The 18,266-nt window shown below is 45.0% G+C and overlaps 1 protein-coding gene across 1 annotated transcript; it reads right to left on the minus strand.

Moving 5' to 3' along the window:
- Nucleotides 1–176: 176 nt before the first annotated feature.
- NFE2L3 (NFE2 like bZIP transcription factor 3) lies at nt 177–15,943 on the minus strand (the record flags this gene model as incomplete). The annotated part of the gene is made up of 4 exons (XM_035129589.3): nt 177–3,217; nt 6,423–6,578; nt 12,722–12,775; nt 15,554–15,943. Coding segments are annotated over 4 exons (1,746 nt in total), but the record flags the coding sequence as incomplete, so codon positions are not given.
- Between the last annotated feature and the right edge of the window lie 2,323 nt (nt 15,944–18,266).

Here is an 18,266-nt window from a genome sequence, read left to right on the forward strand (position 1 = left end):
GATCGAAGTAAAATAAAAAAAAATTCCTTCAGTAGCACCTTAAAGACCAACTAAGTTTTTATTTTGGTATGAGCTTTCGTGTGCATGCACGAATATATTGCAGAAGCTCATTGGCATGTTCCTCCAAAAATAAAGTAATTGCAACAGTACCAGAAATCCTAATAATGACAACAGTATGCAAACAGAAACACTTTATACTACTATACAAAGGTAAAAATATAAAATATCAATTTAAATAAGTTATAAATTTAAGGCGTTTGTAATTTAGACCATGCTAACAGGGTCCATCCAAAATTCTACTTGCATTTCAATGCATTCAGTTAAGTGGTCATTTTACATTTCATGTGGCAATTAATTTGCTGTTAAGATAGGCTTGGGCTTACAAGACACCTTCATGATGCATACTTTCAAATAACTACCATACCTTATCAAACCCGATTAGCAGGTCAGTACAGAGTTTCAAAAACCTGTTAGACAAGGAGCCAATGGGGGGAAATGTGTTATTCACAGGACTTAACCATGATTTAGTATTTGCTTGTAGCAAGTAGGAGGATTCTATACAAGGGTGGTCCATACCCCCCTTGTCATGGTCAGATCACTTTCTGGTGAAGTTTGGGTTTCTGGCAGCAACCTCAACACTGCAAATGTTGGGAACCAATTTGGATGGTGCATCTGTGGAGACTAAATGATTTTCCAGTGGATAGACCCAGTGATTCTCTTGAGACCCTGGTCTCATTGTGGAATGGGGGTACAGTATTCATTCCCAGGGCCTGCACTGCTCCTTGGTTTGCCGAGGAGCTGCTGCAGGCAATGAAAGAGGCTGGGACACAACTGGAGCGCGGAAGATGGAAAACACTTCAAAGCTGATCAAACACTTGTAAGGTCGCACAGTTTTGTCTACCAAGTGGCAGTGAAGACTGCAAAGAACTACTTCACAGCCAGCATTGTGTCCTTGATGAGCTGTTACTGCAGGTGACCTAGAGACTAGCTACCAGAAGTGGTGGGTGGTTCTTTGAACACTCAGTAGCACATTGTCCAGCACTTCAAAGGTAACATCACTGCTCCGTGGTGCCATAGGTGTAGCAGTTTTTGTGTCTAATGCAGCACCTTCACATATTTTATAGGACTGATTTCCATTTATGTGCCTTGTGGAACTGAATCTGCCTTGGTCGCCTTGAGGGATGATCTGTATCAAAAGCAGGATTGTGGGAATGGATAGCTCTGCTCCATCTCAGTCTGTCAGCAGCTGTTGATACCAGTGGCCACTGAAATGGCTGCCAATGTTTCCAGACCAAGCTCACAGCTCTGACAATTTACAAGGCTCTTGACAACATAGTTACAGGATCACTATCGGATCCATTATAACCTGGGCCAATCACTGAGGTCTTTGGGAGAGTCTTTTGCTGGTGGTTCTCTATTTTTTGGATGCATGACTTGTAACTTCTTGAAGTTGTATTTCGTGAAGCGGGCACAAACCTGTGGAAATCTCAACAAGACGCACCCTTGAGAAACTTCAGGCACATTGTTAAGACTTCCTTGTTCTAACAGGCATTTTTAGGTAGTGTTTGGTCTTAAGACAACTTTATTGCGTGTGGATTTTTATGTACACCACTTCGGATTGTGAGTAATCAAGCGGTAGACAAGTTTTAGGAATAAAACTAAATAAAAGATAGCAATGCCATTTTCAGCATTTAAGCTGAAGTTTTAAGTTACAAGAACTCCCCTAGGAGATTAGCAAAACTGAATAAATTATGCAAAACATGCAATATGGTTTAACCAATAATTTATTCAGATGAAATCTTCAGTCAAGAACTGATTCTATTAGGTCTGTGTTCACAGACCTACTTGGACATTTTGTTTATAATACACAAAAAAATTTTGGTACACAAGTCTTAATTTTTTTTTGATAATGTGGGTAATCAAAGTAGATCCTTATCAAACTTTATTTTCCCCTGTGTAAACTAAAAGAATATTTTTTCTTAATTTATTCTTAATTTAAGAATTTAATTATTAATTTAAGAATAATTAAGAAACATCCCTTTCAATTTCAATAGCTAAAGAGAAATATTTTCTATCGGGCTACTTTTTTGGTTGGATTATTTTGTTTCAGTTCCAGTTTGATGGCTTTTCCAGGTACAACCAAAACACTGCCATTTTTACAACATTGTAGAGAGTATTGGCTTGGGTTAACAGGTCTTCCTTGGTCATCTCTTAATCTACTCAAAATGTCCCAATAAAGATCATTTAGTTTTTGTTTTATGTTGCTAATTGATCTATTACACTGGGCTTTTTCCTTCTTGAGCTTTTCCTTTTGTGCTTGAAGGTGACACACCTGATCTTCCAGGTTCATAATTGCATCTAGTTTACGTTTGCGGCAGTTTTGAGCAGCGACTTTGTTTTTTCCTCTCCGCCTTATGTCACGTATGAGCGATAGCTGGTTATCTGTCAAGTAGTATTTTGATAACAAGCTATTAAAGGAATCAACAGGCAGAGTCACAATGTCATTTACAGAGAATGGAATTCTCAGGGCTTCTGCGCGGTATTCGTCACGGCTTTGGTTTCTCTCTGCGTTATCTCCATTTCTACTTCTGGCTTTATTGGATTTCTCTGGCCACATGAAGTCATATTCTTCTGGCACACAGGGTACCAGCTGTTGTGGGATTTGGCTGTATGTGTGATCATGCAACACATCTACAAACAATTCTGCACTGAGGTCATAATTGCTTTGATAATCTGTGTGGTAACATTTGCTGTATTCTACGCAGCAGCCTCCTACAGCTAAATCATAGGTAGCAGATTCAGCATCACTGTCACAGGTGAAAACAAGGGATGAATTGCTATGATTTAAATCCAAAGAGAGTCCAGAATCAGAATCCCGTTCTTCAAAGAAACAGGAAGCCTCAAATCCGTGTCCATCCAGGCTCAAGAACAAATCCTGGCTTGTTAGATTCGTACAATTATCAGATGCAAAAACCCCAAGCATGTTGACGCCATTCATTAGTGATGTGTGAGAATCTGTTAATGACAGATTTTCCAGTATCTCCAAATTCCTTCTCTCTGCATTTACTGTAGTATTGTGGTCTGATTTCACCATTGTAGCATCATGAAGACTAACATCACGGCTAATAGCCTGAGTCAAATTAACAGTATTGTGGAAGTTTGGCAGGTTCATACCTCTGCTGTTGATAACAGGCACAGTATTTCCCAACCAGGGTTCCTAAAAGAGGGAGCAAAATGAAATGTTATGTTGATGAAACCTTGCAACTCTCCCTATGGTTAAATAGTTTCTAGCCAGTTCAACAGCAGCCTTTTTATAATTTAAAATGTGTTATTTCTCACCCCCACCCGCCACAACACAGAATGCTTTCTGAAAATACCAGCTGTTACAGAAAGAGTATGATCAACAAAAATGGCAGCCTAAAAGAGTATTGGGGAAAGCATCAAAAAGAACCCAGTAAGATGCAGTAGTTTGTCTGCTATCTGCTGCAATACAAATTGGAAAACCACCACTACCCACCTCTGCTAAAACAGGAGCAGCTTGAATTGTTTTCCTAAAAATTAATTGTGCGCAACATAGAGGCACGAGTTTCACAGCCTACACCTTGTCTTCACCTTTTTTAAAGGCAGAATTCTTACGAGCTTATCCAGCAGACATTGGGGTGGAGGTAATGTGGGGAAAGATATACTGAGGCATGCAAGAAGAGCTTGAAAGGGTTCAAAACAAACATCTTGACTATTTGGCCCATCATCCTGGCTAGAGTGTGGTGCTGAGAATTCAAAGGTTGCAGGTTCGATCCCCGTAAGGGATAGCTGCATATTCCTTCATTGCAGGGGGTTGGACTAGATGATCCCTTAGGATCCTTTCCAACTATTATTATATTAAATAAAAGCATCTTTGGGTGTTTGCCCTAGCTAGGTAGTTCCTCACATACAGTACTTGCATCCATTTAGAAATATCTACACACTCTTCCCTACTATCCAAACTTTGGTTTAGAATAGATACAGCTTCTACTGGGTGCTTATGTTAATAAAATACAGACTTGGAGGGAAGCATGTTGATTATTGTGCTGTCCAAAGGCAGGAGAGTTATCATTTTATCAATTCCACACAGATAAGATTAACAATACAGGTGATTATGATGAACCTCGTAAGACACCACAAGACAACAACAAGGCTGATGGTATTTTCTAAAATCAGGGTCAAGCAACCTCAGGGCCTGGGACAATATGAGGCCCCCCCAGGGCTTTTCCATTTGACCCGCATGACTCTCGCCAGGTCACACCCTGTCTTTCCGAGACACACACCTTACCCTGCTCTTGAGTGATCTTGCCTGGCTGAAATGTAGCCAACAGCTCAAAGCTAAGTGCCACACTTGTTCCACCTACCACTGGCATGCACCCTTGGGAAAGGTGTGCCACGTGGAACCCTTGAGTCAAATTGAGGAAAAATGAATGCACCCCTAAGTCACGTGCTACATTTCATTCACTACAGGTTCATCTTACTACTTTAGCCCCCATGGTGTAAGCAAAGGCTTCTGTCATAGAATGGAGTTGTAGAAATCGGGGGGATGGTTTTAAAACAATTCTTCAGATTCTACTTCGGCAAATCACACTTTTCGGAAGCAAGTAAATGGTAAAGGGGGGGGAAGATGGTGCAGTTGAGTTGCAGAATTCCTGACAAGATCATGATCTGAAAGAGAGTTGCTTTAACTGGGTTATTGTAGAAGCATGCTTCCAACTGTTTGAGATAGTTTACAAGCTTATGTGCAAATTGCAACACTTCCACTGTATTTTCAGTCAGTGATGCTGGCAGTGGAAAATAACCTTCCAACGGGAAAGTAGAACCAGTAGTGCTTCTGTAAACCTGTTGTAACCCCACCCCACCCCACAATCCACAATTAATAGACATTTCTCCATTGTTAGTGGAAAGTTGTAATTAGAATTGTAAGGGGGATCAGGAAAAAGACACCACTTCAAGCCACAGGAGATGTATACAGCTGCAAAACTCAAAATTCTAAATGTGCCCAGGGGCTTCAAAGAGGCTGACAACCCCCTTATCCTGTTCTCAACTGCCATAGGAACCAACTGGCTGACAGGTGGTTTATAAAATGTATTAAGTAAATATGCATGCCACTGAGTGACAGTAACATTTGCAAACAACAAAGCATGCTATCTTCATACCATGTTAACTGGCCAGCAGTACATCTGTGAAGAAGCACTATAGGATAGCACATTCTGAGATGTTGTTCACTGCACACAGAGAGTGGATTCAGACAACCGGGAGTTCACGTGACAGCCAATTAAAAGCTTACAACAGGACCCCAGAACTGGACTGCTGTCTTCCATCTAGCACAGGGGTCGGCAGCCTAAGGCCCAATGGGGGTCATTTAACCGGCCCACGAGCCGCCCCGAATTGAGCCGCCCGCCCGCTGTGCTAAACCAGCGCAGGGACTCACTTCCGCGGCGCCGGAAATCGCGTCTGCGCAGAGGCTGGAAATTGCACCCGCGATCCGGCCCGTGGAAGGATCTCCGCTGGAGGGAACCACCCCAGGTGAGTTAAACCTTGTTGACCCCTGACTAGCAGTTAAGGCTCACCATTCCATTAGATTTTCATGCAGCTACAGAGGAAGTGGTAATACTTGCCCTAATAGTTTGACAATTGCAAGCTGCTGCCGCTTCTATAGTTGTTGTTTTTTTTAAAAAATGCCACACTGTAAAACTTTTTAGTAAGCAGCAGTTATCTGAACATGCTTGCCTTCATAAATTCTTTGTTTATAATGGTCAGAACTGGAGTCTTTTGATACCAAAGCTGTTTTATGATTTAAAGCAAAACTACATCAACTTAAAAAAATAAAAATCAGAGATGTTAAAGAGGAAAGAGCAGACCACAAATTTGGGGTTGGGGGAATTAATAACCAAGTAACTGGTGCAGCAAGAAGTTAACGATATCTTTTAAGACATGGCAGGTAATTCCCACGATGGTATTTGCGAATATATACATTTCAAAAATGACTTGCCATGAATAAATCAATATCTGAATCAGTTTTCAAAAACACTAATATTGACGGCTGGGGTTATAATTTTCCGTCTGTGAATGGAACAGAAGTCTTGCTTATGGAAATAGACTTTCCTTCCTCCCCCTTCTTTCTGCAGCCCTTTGAAAATCTACCCCAGGGAGTTTGAGGATATGGTGTGGGTGTGGGATATGAGGCAGGGGACTTGGTGAGAATCTCCGCCATCATACATGAATGGAAGAGCGATTTAGGATCCCAGGCAATGGACTGAATTCAATGTGAGTCATACTCAGTATAGAACCATTGACCTTAATGGGCAAGACTACCAAAGACTATTAATTTCAATGGGTCTATGCTGAGTAGAACTTAACCGTATACGGCCCAATACAACTTCTTTCATGACTCTCACCGAAGAGCTGGAAACTGGACTCTGCTTCTCTCTCCAATCCACTTGGTCGCTTTTATCACTCTCTTTACCCTCTTCTTCCTCTTGAGATTCTGAGTCTTCATCTTCCATAACGTAACAGTGTTCCAAACGTCCCTGGCTCACTTTTAAGTCTACATCCTGTAAATATCAGGAGAAACAAGCAACAGTAATTTTCAGCACGGTGATGTGTCAGCGACCAGCATACTAGGAAATGACACACGTCAGAATAGTATTTTGTTTCTCTAGTAATTTTTCATCAGTTGCAGCCCATCAACCCCTAACCCTTTTCCTGGCAAGTAAATGACACAGTGTCCAAATAAGCTCTTTTGCATGTGGCCACCAAACCTCAAATATACATTTTTCATGCAATGCTGTAACACCAGACAGCAACAAAAGATTGGAAATATATATATATTCACTCAGTCTTATATATAAACCATTTAAACTTGAAAGATCTGGTTGCATCTGTGCTTCATTATATTAGGCATATGTTTGTATTATTTGGGGGGGGGGGATAGTGAGTGAAATCCCACTTCACTGTTCTTTATGCACCTGTCTCCATGGTTAGACCACAGGGGTGTAAGTCAGCTGCAGTTTTAAAACCATGGTTTATCGTACAAACCACATTTAAGCCAACGGACATTCTGCATATGATCACAGTAACTAGGGTATGTTTGGTCATACTGTACTCTGCTTTCCTCCACTCTGCCTGTCTCTCCTGCTTGACATTCCTCAAGACTTTGTAGAAGCCAACTGTTGGCATTGCCTCATTGTGCCAACTTTTCCCTTTCCACTGACTGACAGCAAGAGCAAGGGTGTGGAAATCTTGGCATTCTGCAGCAGTTGTTGTCAAACCCATTCCCATGTCGCTAAAGAAAAACCCACTCCCCTTTGCAGGTTGTAGGAGGTCTTCCACTCAGCTCTGCAATCAGTGTTTTGTTTTGTTTTAAAAAATCCCTTCTCTCCAGCATGTGAATTTATGCTTTGAGTATAGTAGGCATTCCTCCTCCCTCTCCCCAAGCCCTCTGCTGTTAGCAGGGATTTGAAAGGACTGCTTTTAGAAGTGCACACTTAAGTAGCTTCATCAATTAATTGCAATGACTGCAAGGAACAGAACCTCATTTTGAACTGCCTCCCGCCCTACCTCAACACCCACTCTCCTCTTCCCGGCTTTTATTCCTGTGCTTCATTGTTAAGGTGCAAAGTTGCTGCTGCTGTGAGTCCTACCTAATTGGAGAAAGTATGTTTGCTTCAACACAACACTTCACCACCCACATCTCCTCCTCCCCTATATACTCCACAACCCTCAATGTTTCTATTTATGTCAAAACACAAAACCTTTTGCAGCGGTGCAAGTTGGTCTGGTACATCCCCAAGCCCTTCTCAGCTGCTCAAGGCTACAGCACTGCAAACACGCTCAAAACATGTTTTTGCAAGAACTGTACATGAACATCATGTAAGAGAGATGTTGTTTAAAAGAAGTCAACCAGGAATGGATATTGCATCAAATATAAGCAGAGGAGAAAATGTATGCATGTCACACTAAGCCAAACCTTGGTCTCCCATTCTTGGTTACAGTTTGTGGTTAGCAGTGAGTCCCAGTCAGGGCCGGTGCTAGGGTTTTTTGCGCCCTAGGCGAGATCACCTTGTGGCGCCCCCTCCCCCATTAATAAAAAAAGTAAAAATAAAAAGTAGAAAAAATAAAAATAGAAAATAGAAAAAAATAAAAAGTAGAAAAATGAAAAATAAAATAAAAAACAGCTGAGAGGTGCGGTGAGGTGGCCCCAGGCTCGCGCTCCCTGCACGCTTCTGGAGCTTCACGTGGGGAGCGCGAGCCTGGGGCCGCCTCCACCGCGGCTGTCAGCTGCTGAGCGGCTTCAGGCCACTCTCCGGAGGCACGCGCGCACCTCGGGATAGCGGCCTGAAGCCGCTCAACAGGTGACAGCCACAGTGGAGGCGGCCCCAGGCAGCACCGGGGGGCGGCGGGCAGGCTGGCCAGCGTCCCCTCCCTTTTGGCGCCCTAGGCAGCTGCCTACTTTGCCTAAATGGACGCGCCGGCCCTGGTCCCAGTTCAAATGGCACCCAAAGCCAAGCCATGGCTAAGCTTAGCAAGGAACAGCAGCAAAAAGAACCAGGGAGGAGCAAAGTAGATGCAAGTTCCTCTCTGGAAGCCCACACATTCAAGCTATCTTGCAAAGCAATGGCTTGGCTTAGTGTGCTGGGTGAACCAACACCTCTCAAGCAAGGGTACATCTGGGTGGACGGTGCTATCAGCTTCAGGAAACACACCAGTGAGAGAGACCTCACTTTCCACCAGTTCTCACTTTCCATGACTTTCAGCATTTTGGCATTGCGCACCTCAACAAAACACCAATATCCAAATCAGCGGCAGCATGCCTTGAACCAGGTGGTTCTTCTGGCCTCAATTGCACTGGTGACCCACAAACTTAGTTTTATGTGAAACAGGCTGGGCAAATCTATAATCACAGTGTCTAGATGAGAATGCAAACAGCTTCTAAATAGGCATTTTGTTTTCTCCAAATATAAACTAGGATCAAGCAAAAGCACACGTCACAGGTGGGGAGGAGTCATAAGGGCTGTGGTGAAGGAATTTTGCCCATACTTAGTTTATATGTTTAAAAAATGCCCTGCTCATCCATCCTACCACTGTGTCTAGCACTGGTCCAGGGCCTGTACAGCCTCTCCTGATTCAGATGTGATAGAGAAACAGAGGCTCGAGAGACATCAACACATTGATGGCACCTTGCCCCCAAATGCCCAACCACCACTCCCAGGGACTTCATATGGATATTATAGAGCAGCACCCCATAGCATAACTTCCAGGGAGCCAAATAGTACTTTACCAATGCTGCTTTCTGGACCTGGTCCTGTAGATAGTACCGGAATCACTGTACCACAGTGACCCCATTCCAATTCCCTGGAGCCGGTTGAGCCAGTAGCGAATGTTGCAGTGAGGTCAAAAAGCAGAAGCAAACTCACACATACCCTGTCCCTCTATTTGTAAATGTCATTCATCGGGGAAGCCAAGGCAGACTTTGTCCCATGGCCAGGCCTGGACCCAGGGAATCAATCAAAATAATGTGTGTTAACCACAAATGCTTGGAGGTTCCCCACCATAATTCTCTGCATCCACTTCCCCAGCAAGAGGGTATTTGCAACTGGTTGATAGTTATTGCTGATGCAATGAAGCACTGACCATACTCTAGGCCCAGATAATTAAACCCCCTCTGCTAGATTTAATAAGCCCAGAAGGGTTAGGGGTCAAGAGAACGCATGGTCAGCATACAGCCTTGCCCACGTTAGCCGCCTGCATAAGCTGAAACCAATCTCACCAACTCTGGCACTGGGTACTTCCTCCGGAACTGCAACGACCACTGAATCAAGGCCACTCCGAAGTCAAGCAACTTTATCCACAAAATGTGTAGTCAGCTGGTCACAGCAGGTCCTTGAATTTTCCAGAGGCCCCTTCCCGTTGCAGGGATCAGCAACCTCTAGACTGTCCTCCTGCCAGCTACTAGAGGATACAATGAAAGCTGCAAAATGAGCCTTCGCAGCTCACACTGCCACATGGTAGACACAATTATGTGCCCTGGCCAGTGCTTGGTCGGTTTCAGAATGAAATTAGGAGAGCACTACTTACGTTCTAGTCTAAGTCTAGCCTGAAGCTCCCCAGATTACCAAGGAGGCATGCAGGCTCCGCAATGCTGGAAAAGCCATTCTGGAAGTATTGTGCCAACTGCACATCCGATCTCACCATTCCACAGTGAGAGTTTCAACAGGATAATCAGCTTTTTGCACTGGAAAATTCCTGCATTCAGGAAGACACCAGGATCCATTAGACTCTGAGGGTGGGCCATCTAAACAGGCCCACCACCTGCCTTCCACCCTGTGCATCTTTTAGACACTCCAGCTGAAGTTCTCAAGAGAAGTTCGGTGTTAACTAGAATTGAAAATTAGTCACCTCTTGCTCCAGTGCTCAGATCCCTCTAGGTTAGGGTGGAGAAACTAGTTTTACAACTACCTACGGAAGTAACAGATCTCGAATCATAGCCAAGTAAAAACAAAATTCCATTACAAGTGGGGGGAATGTATATCAAAAACAGAAAGAGTAGGCATTTCAAGTCATGAGGCAATGAACTGAAAGTCAGGATTAGAATTTTTATTTTATTTAAAAACCTACTTTTTGCAAAGGCATTGGTATTTCCACACACTTCTCTTAAGAGTTCCTAAACAGAAACGCTAAGACAATTATTATGCTCCTAAGAGTCTTACCCAACCGAATATTTGTCAAGACCAAGCTGGATAAAATGGTCTAATATACAGAGGGCCTTCTCGGTAGTGGCGCCCGCCCTGTGGAACGCCCTCCCATCAGATGTCAAAGAGAAAAACAACTACCAGACTTTTAGAAGACATCTGAAGGCAGCCCTGTTTAGGGAGGCTTTTAATGTTTAATAGATCACTGTGTTTTATTTTTCTGTTGGAAGCCGCCCAGAGTGGTTGGGGAAACCCAGCCAGATGGGCGGGGTATAAATAATAAATAATAATAATAATAATAATCTCATGGTCAATTTTGCACAAGCTGTTTTTACTGAAAGAATCCCCATCTCTTTTTCTATGGCTACAATTGTATGCTCTTCTACCTGTCAGTAAGTGTCACTGTGAACAAGCAAGCACATGTTTGAAACCTAAGTCTAAGGCTGAATAATTAAACCTGCTTGCAAATGTCTCGCTGAAGTCTATTGGATCTTGAAGCATGCAAGAGCATGGCATGCGATTGCAGCTTATATTGCAGTGCTGTTGAAACCCTTACCAACTATGGGCTGCATTCAGCTTGAGTAAAAACAAAGCTTTGCTGATCAAGGATGCCTTCTTGCAAGCTTCAGCCAGGCATTTGAAGTACTATCTGCAGCATGTTGGGGACCCTCTAGTCTAGACCATAATTAAACCTCTTTGATCAATGCCTATTCATGTATGTAACCTCCAAGTTCAGAGGGGCAGGAGGCCACTAAGTCCCACTTGCTGAGGAGAAGACAGCTGTAGCCTTCAAGCCCTCCTTGTGGGTTTTGTGGAAGCACCTCTGCTGCTGGCTGTTGTCACAAGCGAGGATGCTCATCTGTGGTCTAGCGGAGCTCTCCTTACGCACCTCTTGTGTACTACTTGTGCTCCAAGGATTATTCAGGACAGAACGTGGAAGAGAAATCAAGTGTGTATTCTTGCTGACAGAGGTTTTTTTTAACATTTGCAGTACAGGCTAATATAACAAAATTCAAAGTAGATGCAGCATGCACATTTACGTTACGTCTCCTGGACAGTAGTGTCAATACTACTGCCCCCTAGACATAACATAAATTTGCATTACTAAAAGGTGGATAACACAACACACAACAATACAACACAACAAACAGTCTTAAGCACCAGAGGATTATCCATAAACCATATACTGGAACCACAATGTCAATGAACTTAGACTATACCTTCTTACCTGGGAGGAAATCTTGTTGAACTCAATGGGACTTACTTCTGAGAAGACCCAGCGTAAGAATGCACTGTTAGAATCTACCACACTCTAAGTCTGAATACTTCAACTATATTTTTTGGTGGAAAGTACATGAAGGGATATTACATACATACCATGACCACCATCAAATATACCGTATATATATATATATATATATATATATATATATATATATATATAGTAAAGCAAGCTTAATTCCACTGATTTAAATGAACTAAAATGTACCTCTTTCTGCGAGGGGAAAATATATCTTTATCTTCACACTTATTTTAGCATTGTTTGGTCTTCTATTTTTCTTACTTTTAAATGGCTTCTAAACTTTTTTCTTGCGAATTGCAGCCAAGAGACTAGTTGCATAAACTAAAAGATACTGTGCTCTTGCATCACCTTTAAATATACTTTGTTCTTAGCAGGATTAGGGCCAATGTGTAAACCTGACACTGCTTTCCAGTACCTACATTTAATTACACAGCAGCAGAGCTGCTCTGCAAGCTCTTAAGGTATTACATTCTCTTTAATCAAGCCATTATTTAAAAAAGCAAAAACCAGTTCTCATTAGTGTCAATGGGGAAACTCCCCTTTCAGTGAAAGTTGGAACAATGACTAAAGGTATATTGCCTGTCAGAAAGCAACATGCAACCTTCAGAACAAAAAAAGAGAAAAAAGAAACTCCTGTTGATGTTTGCATAACCAAACATAAATGGAACTGAATGTGCAAGCAAGTAAGCTGAAGAACACTTACCCTACAAACTGGTCTGTTAAAGAAAGGCCGCTTGGGTGAGTGTGAACCAGCAATCTGAAAAGGTAACCATTGTTATTTCCTAGAAATGTGTACTGCTGGAAGCTCCAACTTTTTTGTTTTGTATGGTAGTGAGATGCCCTCACATTTAAAAGTTGATGTATACAGCACCACAGCTTTATAGAAAGACCTCTCTTATTTCTGAATTTCAGCTCCCATCAAGTTCCCAAACCCACAGTGCAGTGCACACTTTTATTTTGGACATAAGACTAAGACTGTTTTGGACATCATCACTGGGAGCAAGACCCACTGAGAGATTGAAGAGTTTGTAAGAGAGACAGCTTTGGATCCACATTTCCCCCAAAGTAACAGTAGTATGGGGGATGGAAGAGGTAATACAAGGTGTAAAGAAAAAATGGAAATGGTCTAAGATGCCTGAAGGATCAGAACCCAAACAGCTCCTCTCCCTTCCCAACCCTACAACTTTCAGCACAGAGACAGTTCTGTTCAATGCCCAGGACCTCTCCAGCAGTTTGTCAACACCCTGATATATATTTCATAGCAACTGGGAAAGCAGCTGGGAGTTTCCTCACCACAGGCACTGCTGTTATCATAAAGAGAATCTGAGCTTACGCCTTGGGATCTGTCTACACTGCCAGGCTGCAGCCCCTAATCCTGTGAAACAAGAGAAAAAGAGAGCATCACTGAACACATGCAGGCTAACTAAATGGTCTCACCCATCTCCACACATGCAGGAATAAGGATAAGTTGTGACACAGAGGATAAGGCTATCCATGGCTTCTTGTGGCAATGGCTATAGCTCGGAAGATGTAATGTGACAAAGATCTTGAGAGCAGAAGCAGTAAAGTGTAGAAAGTGTTGGAAAATGCTGAAAAGTGCAGACTCATTCAGCTAGATGACTCATTCCTTGTACTGTACAAATATTATATCAATTGCAGGAAGACACACAGAGCCAGGAAGGATAAATACTGTACAACGGGCTCAGTGTGCTCTCTAGCCCAGTGTTTCTCAACCTTTTTTGGGCCACGGCACACTTGTTCCGTGAAAAAAATCACGAGGCACACCACCATTTAAAAAGTTAAAAAAATTAACTCTGTGCCGCCCTATATTATAATTATGACTGTAAGAAACACTTGCCAAATATTGCTTTCCGGTGGGTCAGTGGTGTGCATTGGCGGCCGCCAGGCTCGTTTGCACTGAGCTTTGGGAAAGAGGAGGAGAAATATTGCTTTCCGGCGGGTCAGTGCTGGGTATTGGCGGCCGCCAGGCACGTGACAATGCAAATCGCCCTTCTCGTCGCCGCACGTCGCGGCACACCAGCCAGCGTCTCGCGGCACACTAGTGTGCTGCGGAACAGCGGTTGAGAAACGCTGCTCTAGCCTAGTCTAATATTCTTCTGTTTTTACTAGGCAGCCCCAAACTCGGCCCTCCAGATGTTTTGGGACTACAATTCCCATCATCCCTGAACACTGGTCCTGTTAGCTAGGGATGATGGGAGTTGTAGTCCCAAAACATCTGGAGGGCTGAGTTTGGGGATGCCTGGTTTTTACTTTGCTCTCCTCCATTATGTATTTGTAAAGAAATATGTTTAACTCAGTAAAGTTTTATTCATTTATTGTGAAGACTCTGGGTTTTGACTTCGCTGCACAACAGAAGATGCAACTTCCAGGCAGGCTGGTACTTTACATGAAATAAAGCAAGGCATGGCACAGCAGAATCTCTCTTTGCCAGGTTTTGTACAAGGCTTTGAGGTGCCGTCAGATTATTGGTCCAAGTGCAGTGTAATCCCCCTGCCAGGCCACTACGCTCTAGGGTGCTGGGTGGAAGCATTTCCTAGTTAGCCTTTCCCACCAGCCAGAGGAACAAGGGCAGGTGGGTTAGTTGCTGCACTTACATCCCTTGCAAGACTACCCAGCCCAATGAGCCATAAATGCACCACTTTATTCTGGCACTGTCAAACTGATCTCCCACATCTACCAAACTAAGAGAAAGTCTTGTGCTTTTCTCTTACTTTGTAAGCCCACATGCAGTACACATTTGTCTCTCTTTAACTGATGGGAGATAATACGTGAAAACTGGAATTTTTTTATTTTTTTAAATGATCCTCAAGGTCCTTTTGCTCATGTCAAACCTGCATTTAAAGCCAGGTCCTTCATTATTGGCCAGCAAGGGGGTAAATGGTTAGGATGTCAAACTAGGACTTGAGGTAGACACCATGGTTCAAATCCCCACTTGGCCGCGAAACTTACTGGGTGACTTTGGGCCAGTCACTCCCTCTCTGCCTAACCCACCTCACAGGGTTCCTGTGAGGATAAAACGGGTAGCCGAAGAACTACAGTATATGTACATACACCACTTTCGAGCTCCCGGGAAGTGGGGGGGGGGGAGAGAGAGAGCTTCGTTAACTACGAATTCGCAGCAAAACTTTGGCATGGGTTTGGAGGGGATTTGGGGCGTTCTTCGTTAAAAAAAAACAAAGCTGGGAAAAGTAAATGCAACAAATAAATAAATGCAACATGCAAAGGAGGAGGAGTTCTACAATGACCCCCCGAAGTGGTGCAGATACTTCCCTTCTCAGGCTGGTAAAAAGGAAAGGCAGCTCAAAGCGTACTGGCTCTTTGGGCTGCTTTACAAGGGTGCCAACTTAAAATCGGCACGCGGGGCATGCACACCATTTGAATGGCCATGCCCATCAACTGGGGTAGGGGGTGGGGGCTCGAATCTTTTATGCCAAAGGGATTTCGCCTCCTTGGAGTTGGCATATTTGGATATGTGAAGAGGAGAGGGGTTTTCCCGTCGGCTCCTAGCCCTTACCTCTTCTCGACTGGGGCGCTTGGTTCTGACTCCTCCAGAGGAGAGTCCCTCGGCGTCGCCCCGCCGCTGCAGCCATGGCGCCCGGCCGGAGCAGGGGGAGCCGCCGCGCGCTGCCTCCTCGCGGCTGCGCTTCCCGCCTCCTGCGAGATCTGCGCGGGGCGGCGGCGGCGGCGCCACTTGCTGCTGAGGCCCCTCCCGCCGCGCTATCCAAGCGGCCCCCCTCGTGGCCGGAAAGCGACGCGGCGTCCCCAGCGCTCGCCCACTTCGCGCGGCAGGAGTTGCTCGGGGGCGGCCTCCTCCTCGCTTGTTGTTCTGCAGCCCGTGCAGGGGGCAGGACTCAGAGTCAGAGGCGAACTCCCGGTCTCGCCGGGCAACGCCTCCCCGGCGCTTTCAGGCCGCCTCTTCCTGCAGCGCTGCGCCGAGCCCCCCAGCGCGGGGACCGGGACCGGAGGGACCCGGACTCCGTCGCCTCCGCCCCGCCGCCGCCTCTCGGCTCCTCGCTGTGGCGGCTGGCGGCGAGCGCACTCTGGGAACCGCCGCGCCGGGTCTCGGGCGGAGGAGCAGCAACCAACCGCCCGCAGGCTGAGCCAGCCCCGCTTGGAGGCCGCCAATGAAGGCTGAGACGGGGGGCGGGAGGAGGAGGAACTGAGCACGTGTGTTTAGGCCTGTGTGTGAATTGCCGGCGAGGCGGTTGGCGGAGGAGGAATCGCAGAATGAACCCTCCCCCGAGGGTCATCTAGTCCGACCCGTTGCAATGCAGGAACGTCAACACCAGTTTGAAACCACAGCTTAGTTGTTGCTGCTGCTGCACCACCTGAGGAAGAGAGTGTTATGAAGCAGGCAGGGCTCATCTCTAGGCTCCGGTAGGATTTGGGGAACACGCCCCTGTAAAAAAAAAAAAGCATTGTTCAGATTAGTGATTTGCAGGACCCACAAAGGAAGTTAAGAACACAATGCAATTCAAAACAGTAACAGTTAATTGCACGTTTATTCCAAATCCAATTCAAACCTTTTAATTCTTCTTTGGCGATTACTCGTAGCCGAGTAAGATTGTCTTCCATAAACATTGGGATGGGTTTTTGGAAGACGCCTGTGTGTGAATTTGTTTTATGTGTGTAGAGCAGTGCACGCTGACCAATGCACAGTCTTCGCAGTAAGGCTCTTGTTCCGATGGCCATGACCGGTAGATTCTTATCTGCTGCAGCCTTCATCCGCCTTCACAGCCGTTGTAACATCTTGTTATTTTCCGCCTGTTCTGCCACTGAGGACTTTTTGGATCATTCTTTGTCTAGCTCCTCCCCTTTGATCTTACCGCCTTGGGTGACCCTGCTGGGAGTACAAGACTCCCAACATCTTCGCTCACAAGGGTCATGGGAACAGGCAAGCGCACTCAACCACAGCAAGGTGATGATCCAGTGAGTGAGAAAACCTTTTAGTATAATTGATTCAACAACATCGATGAACTTGACCCAGTGAGACCAGCTTGTCAAAGTCTGATAGTCATTTGCACCTCCAGAAGCCCCCTAGGTTATCCCACTGCCCCACCAGGGAGTTGTACCACCCACTTTGGGAACCACTGGCTTAGGGTGTGATCCTTCACCAGGGGTGAAACTAGGCTTTATTTCACCCAAGTGGAAGACCTTTGGCACCCACCCACACAAGCATATGTGTCCACACTCACACACAGACTGGGAGCCTCAATGGCACCTCTCTGGAGGCCTCACCCCAGGGCAAAACACCCAGCTAGCTCCCCCGTAGCTACGGCATTGCCTTTGCTTCCTTCTTTTAGAGGGTTCCAGCTGAATCCATGGGACCTGAAGATTTTCTTTACTTTCCAAACACCCTTCACGAAACTGGCATCCTCCAAATGTTTTGGGCACTGGCACCCATCAGCACAGCCTTCTTTTCAGCACCACAACTCCCAGGCTTCACCCACCAGATGTTTGGGCTGGTATGGGCTAAGGACAGTTCTTATCCAAAACTCCTGGAGGGCACCAGGTTGGAGAAGGCAGCCTAAATGTAGCCTTCTCGGTAGTTGTCAGTGGTTCTACCTGTGACTACTCACCTCCACAGGAAGAAAGCCCTAATGTTACAAATGGTAACTATTGTTTGGATGCTGATGCGAAGGCAGAGCTTCTCAAACTTTCTCAGTCAGCCTCCCGGTTTTTAAATTATTATTATTATTGAACTTGCTTTTGTGTTATTAAAGAAACATAATGGCAGACAAATCACCTTCTAGTGCTCTGTCTGCATGGGGCAAAGCCAGTCCGATGAGGCTTGGGGAAATTGCTCAACTGATGGCAGCCTGGGAGTTCCTTCCCTGGAAACGGTCCAAGGTGTTTTTGGGTGTGTGGCTCTGACCTCTTTTGTCAAGATCTTCCTTTTCTGTGCTTGTCATTGGCATATAGAACACGGTGACACGGAGATTGGTACTTTCAGGAAGGGGGGGGAACACACCATAATCGTTTTGATGTGGCTATTCCTACTCTTGCCTGTAAGCATGACTCATCATGTCATTGTGTGAAACAGGTGGAGCCCAACAAAAAGAGATCAGGGCTGCCACTAGCATTTACCTTCTCAGGTTAAAGTCTCCTGGGAAAGAGGCTGAGCTCAGTGGCAGAGCATCTCTTTAACGTGCAGAACACACATGCCAGGTTCAGTCTGCGGCATCTCCAGGTAGGGCCGAGAGAGATCCTAGTCTGACATCCTGTAG

The sequence above is a fragment of the Zootoca vivipara genome, chromosome 11 (assembly GCF_965207765.1).
Source record: "Zootoca vivipara chromosome 11, rZooViv2.hap1.1, whole genome shotgun sequence".
In the NCBI taxonomy this organism is placed as follows: domain Eukaryota; kingdom Metazoa; phylum Chordata; class Lepidosauria; order Squamata; family Lacertidae; genus Zootoca; species Zootoca vivipara.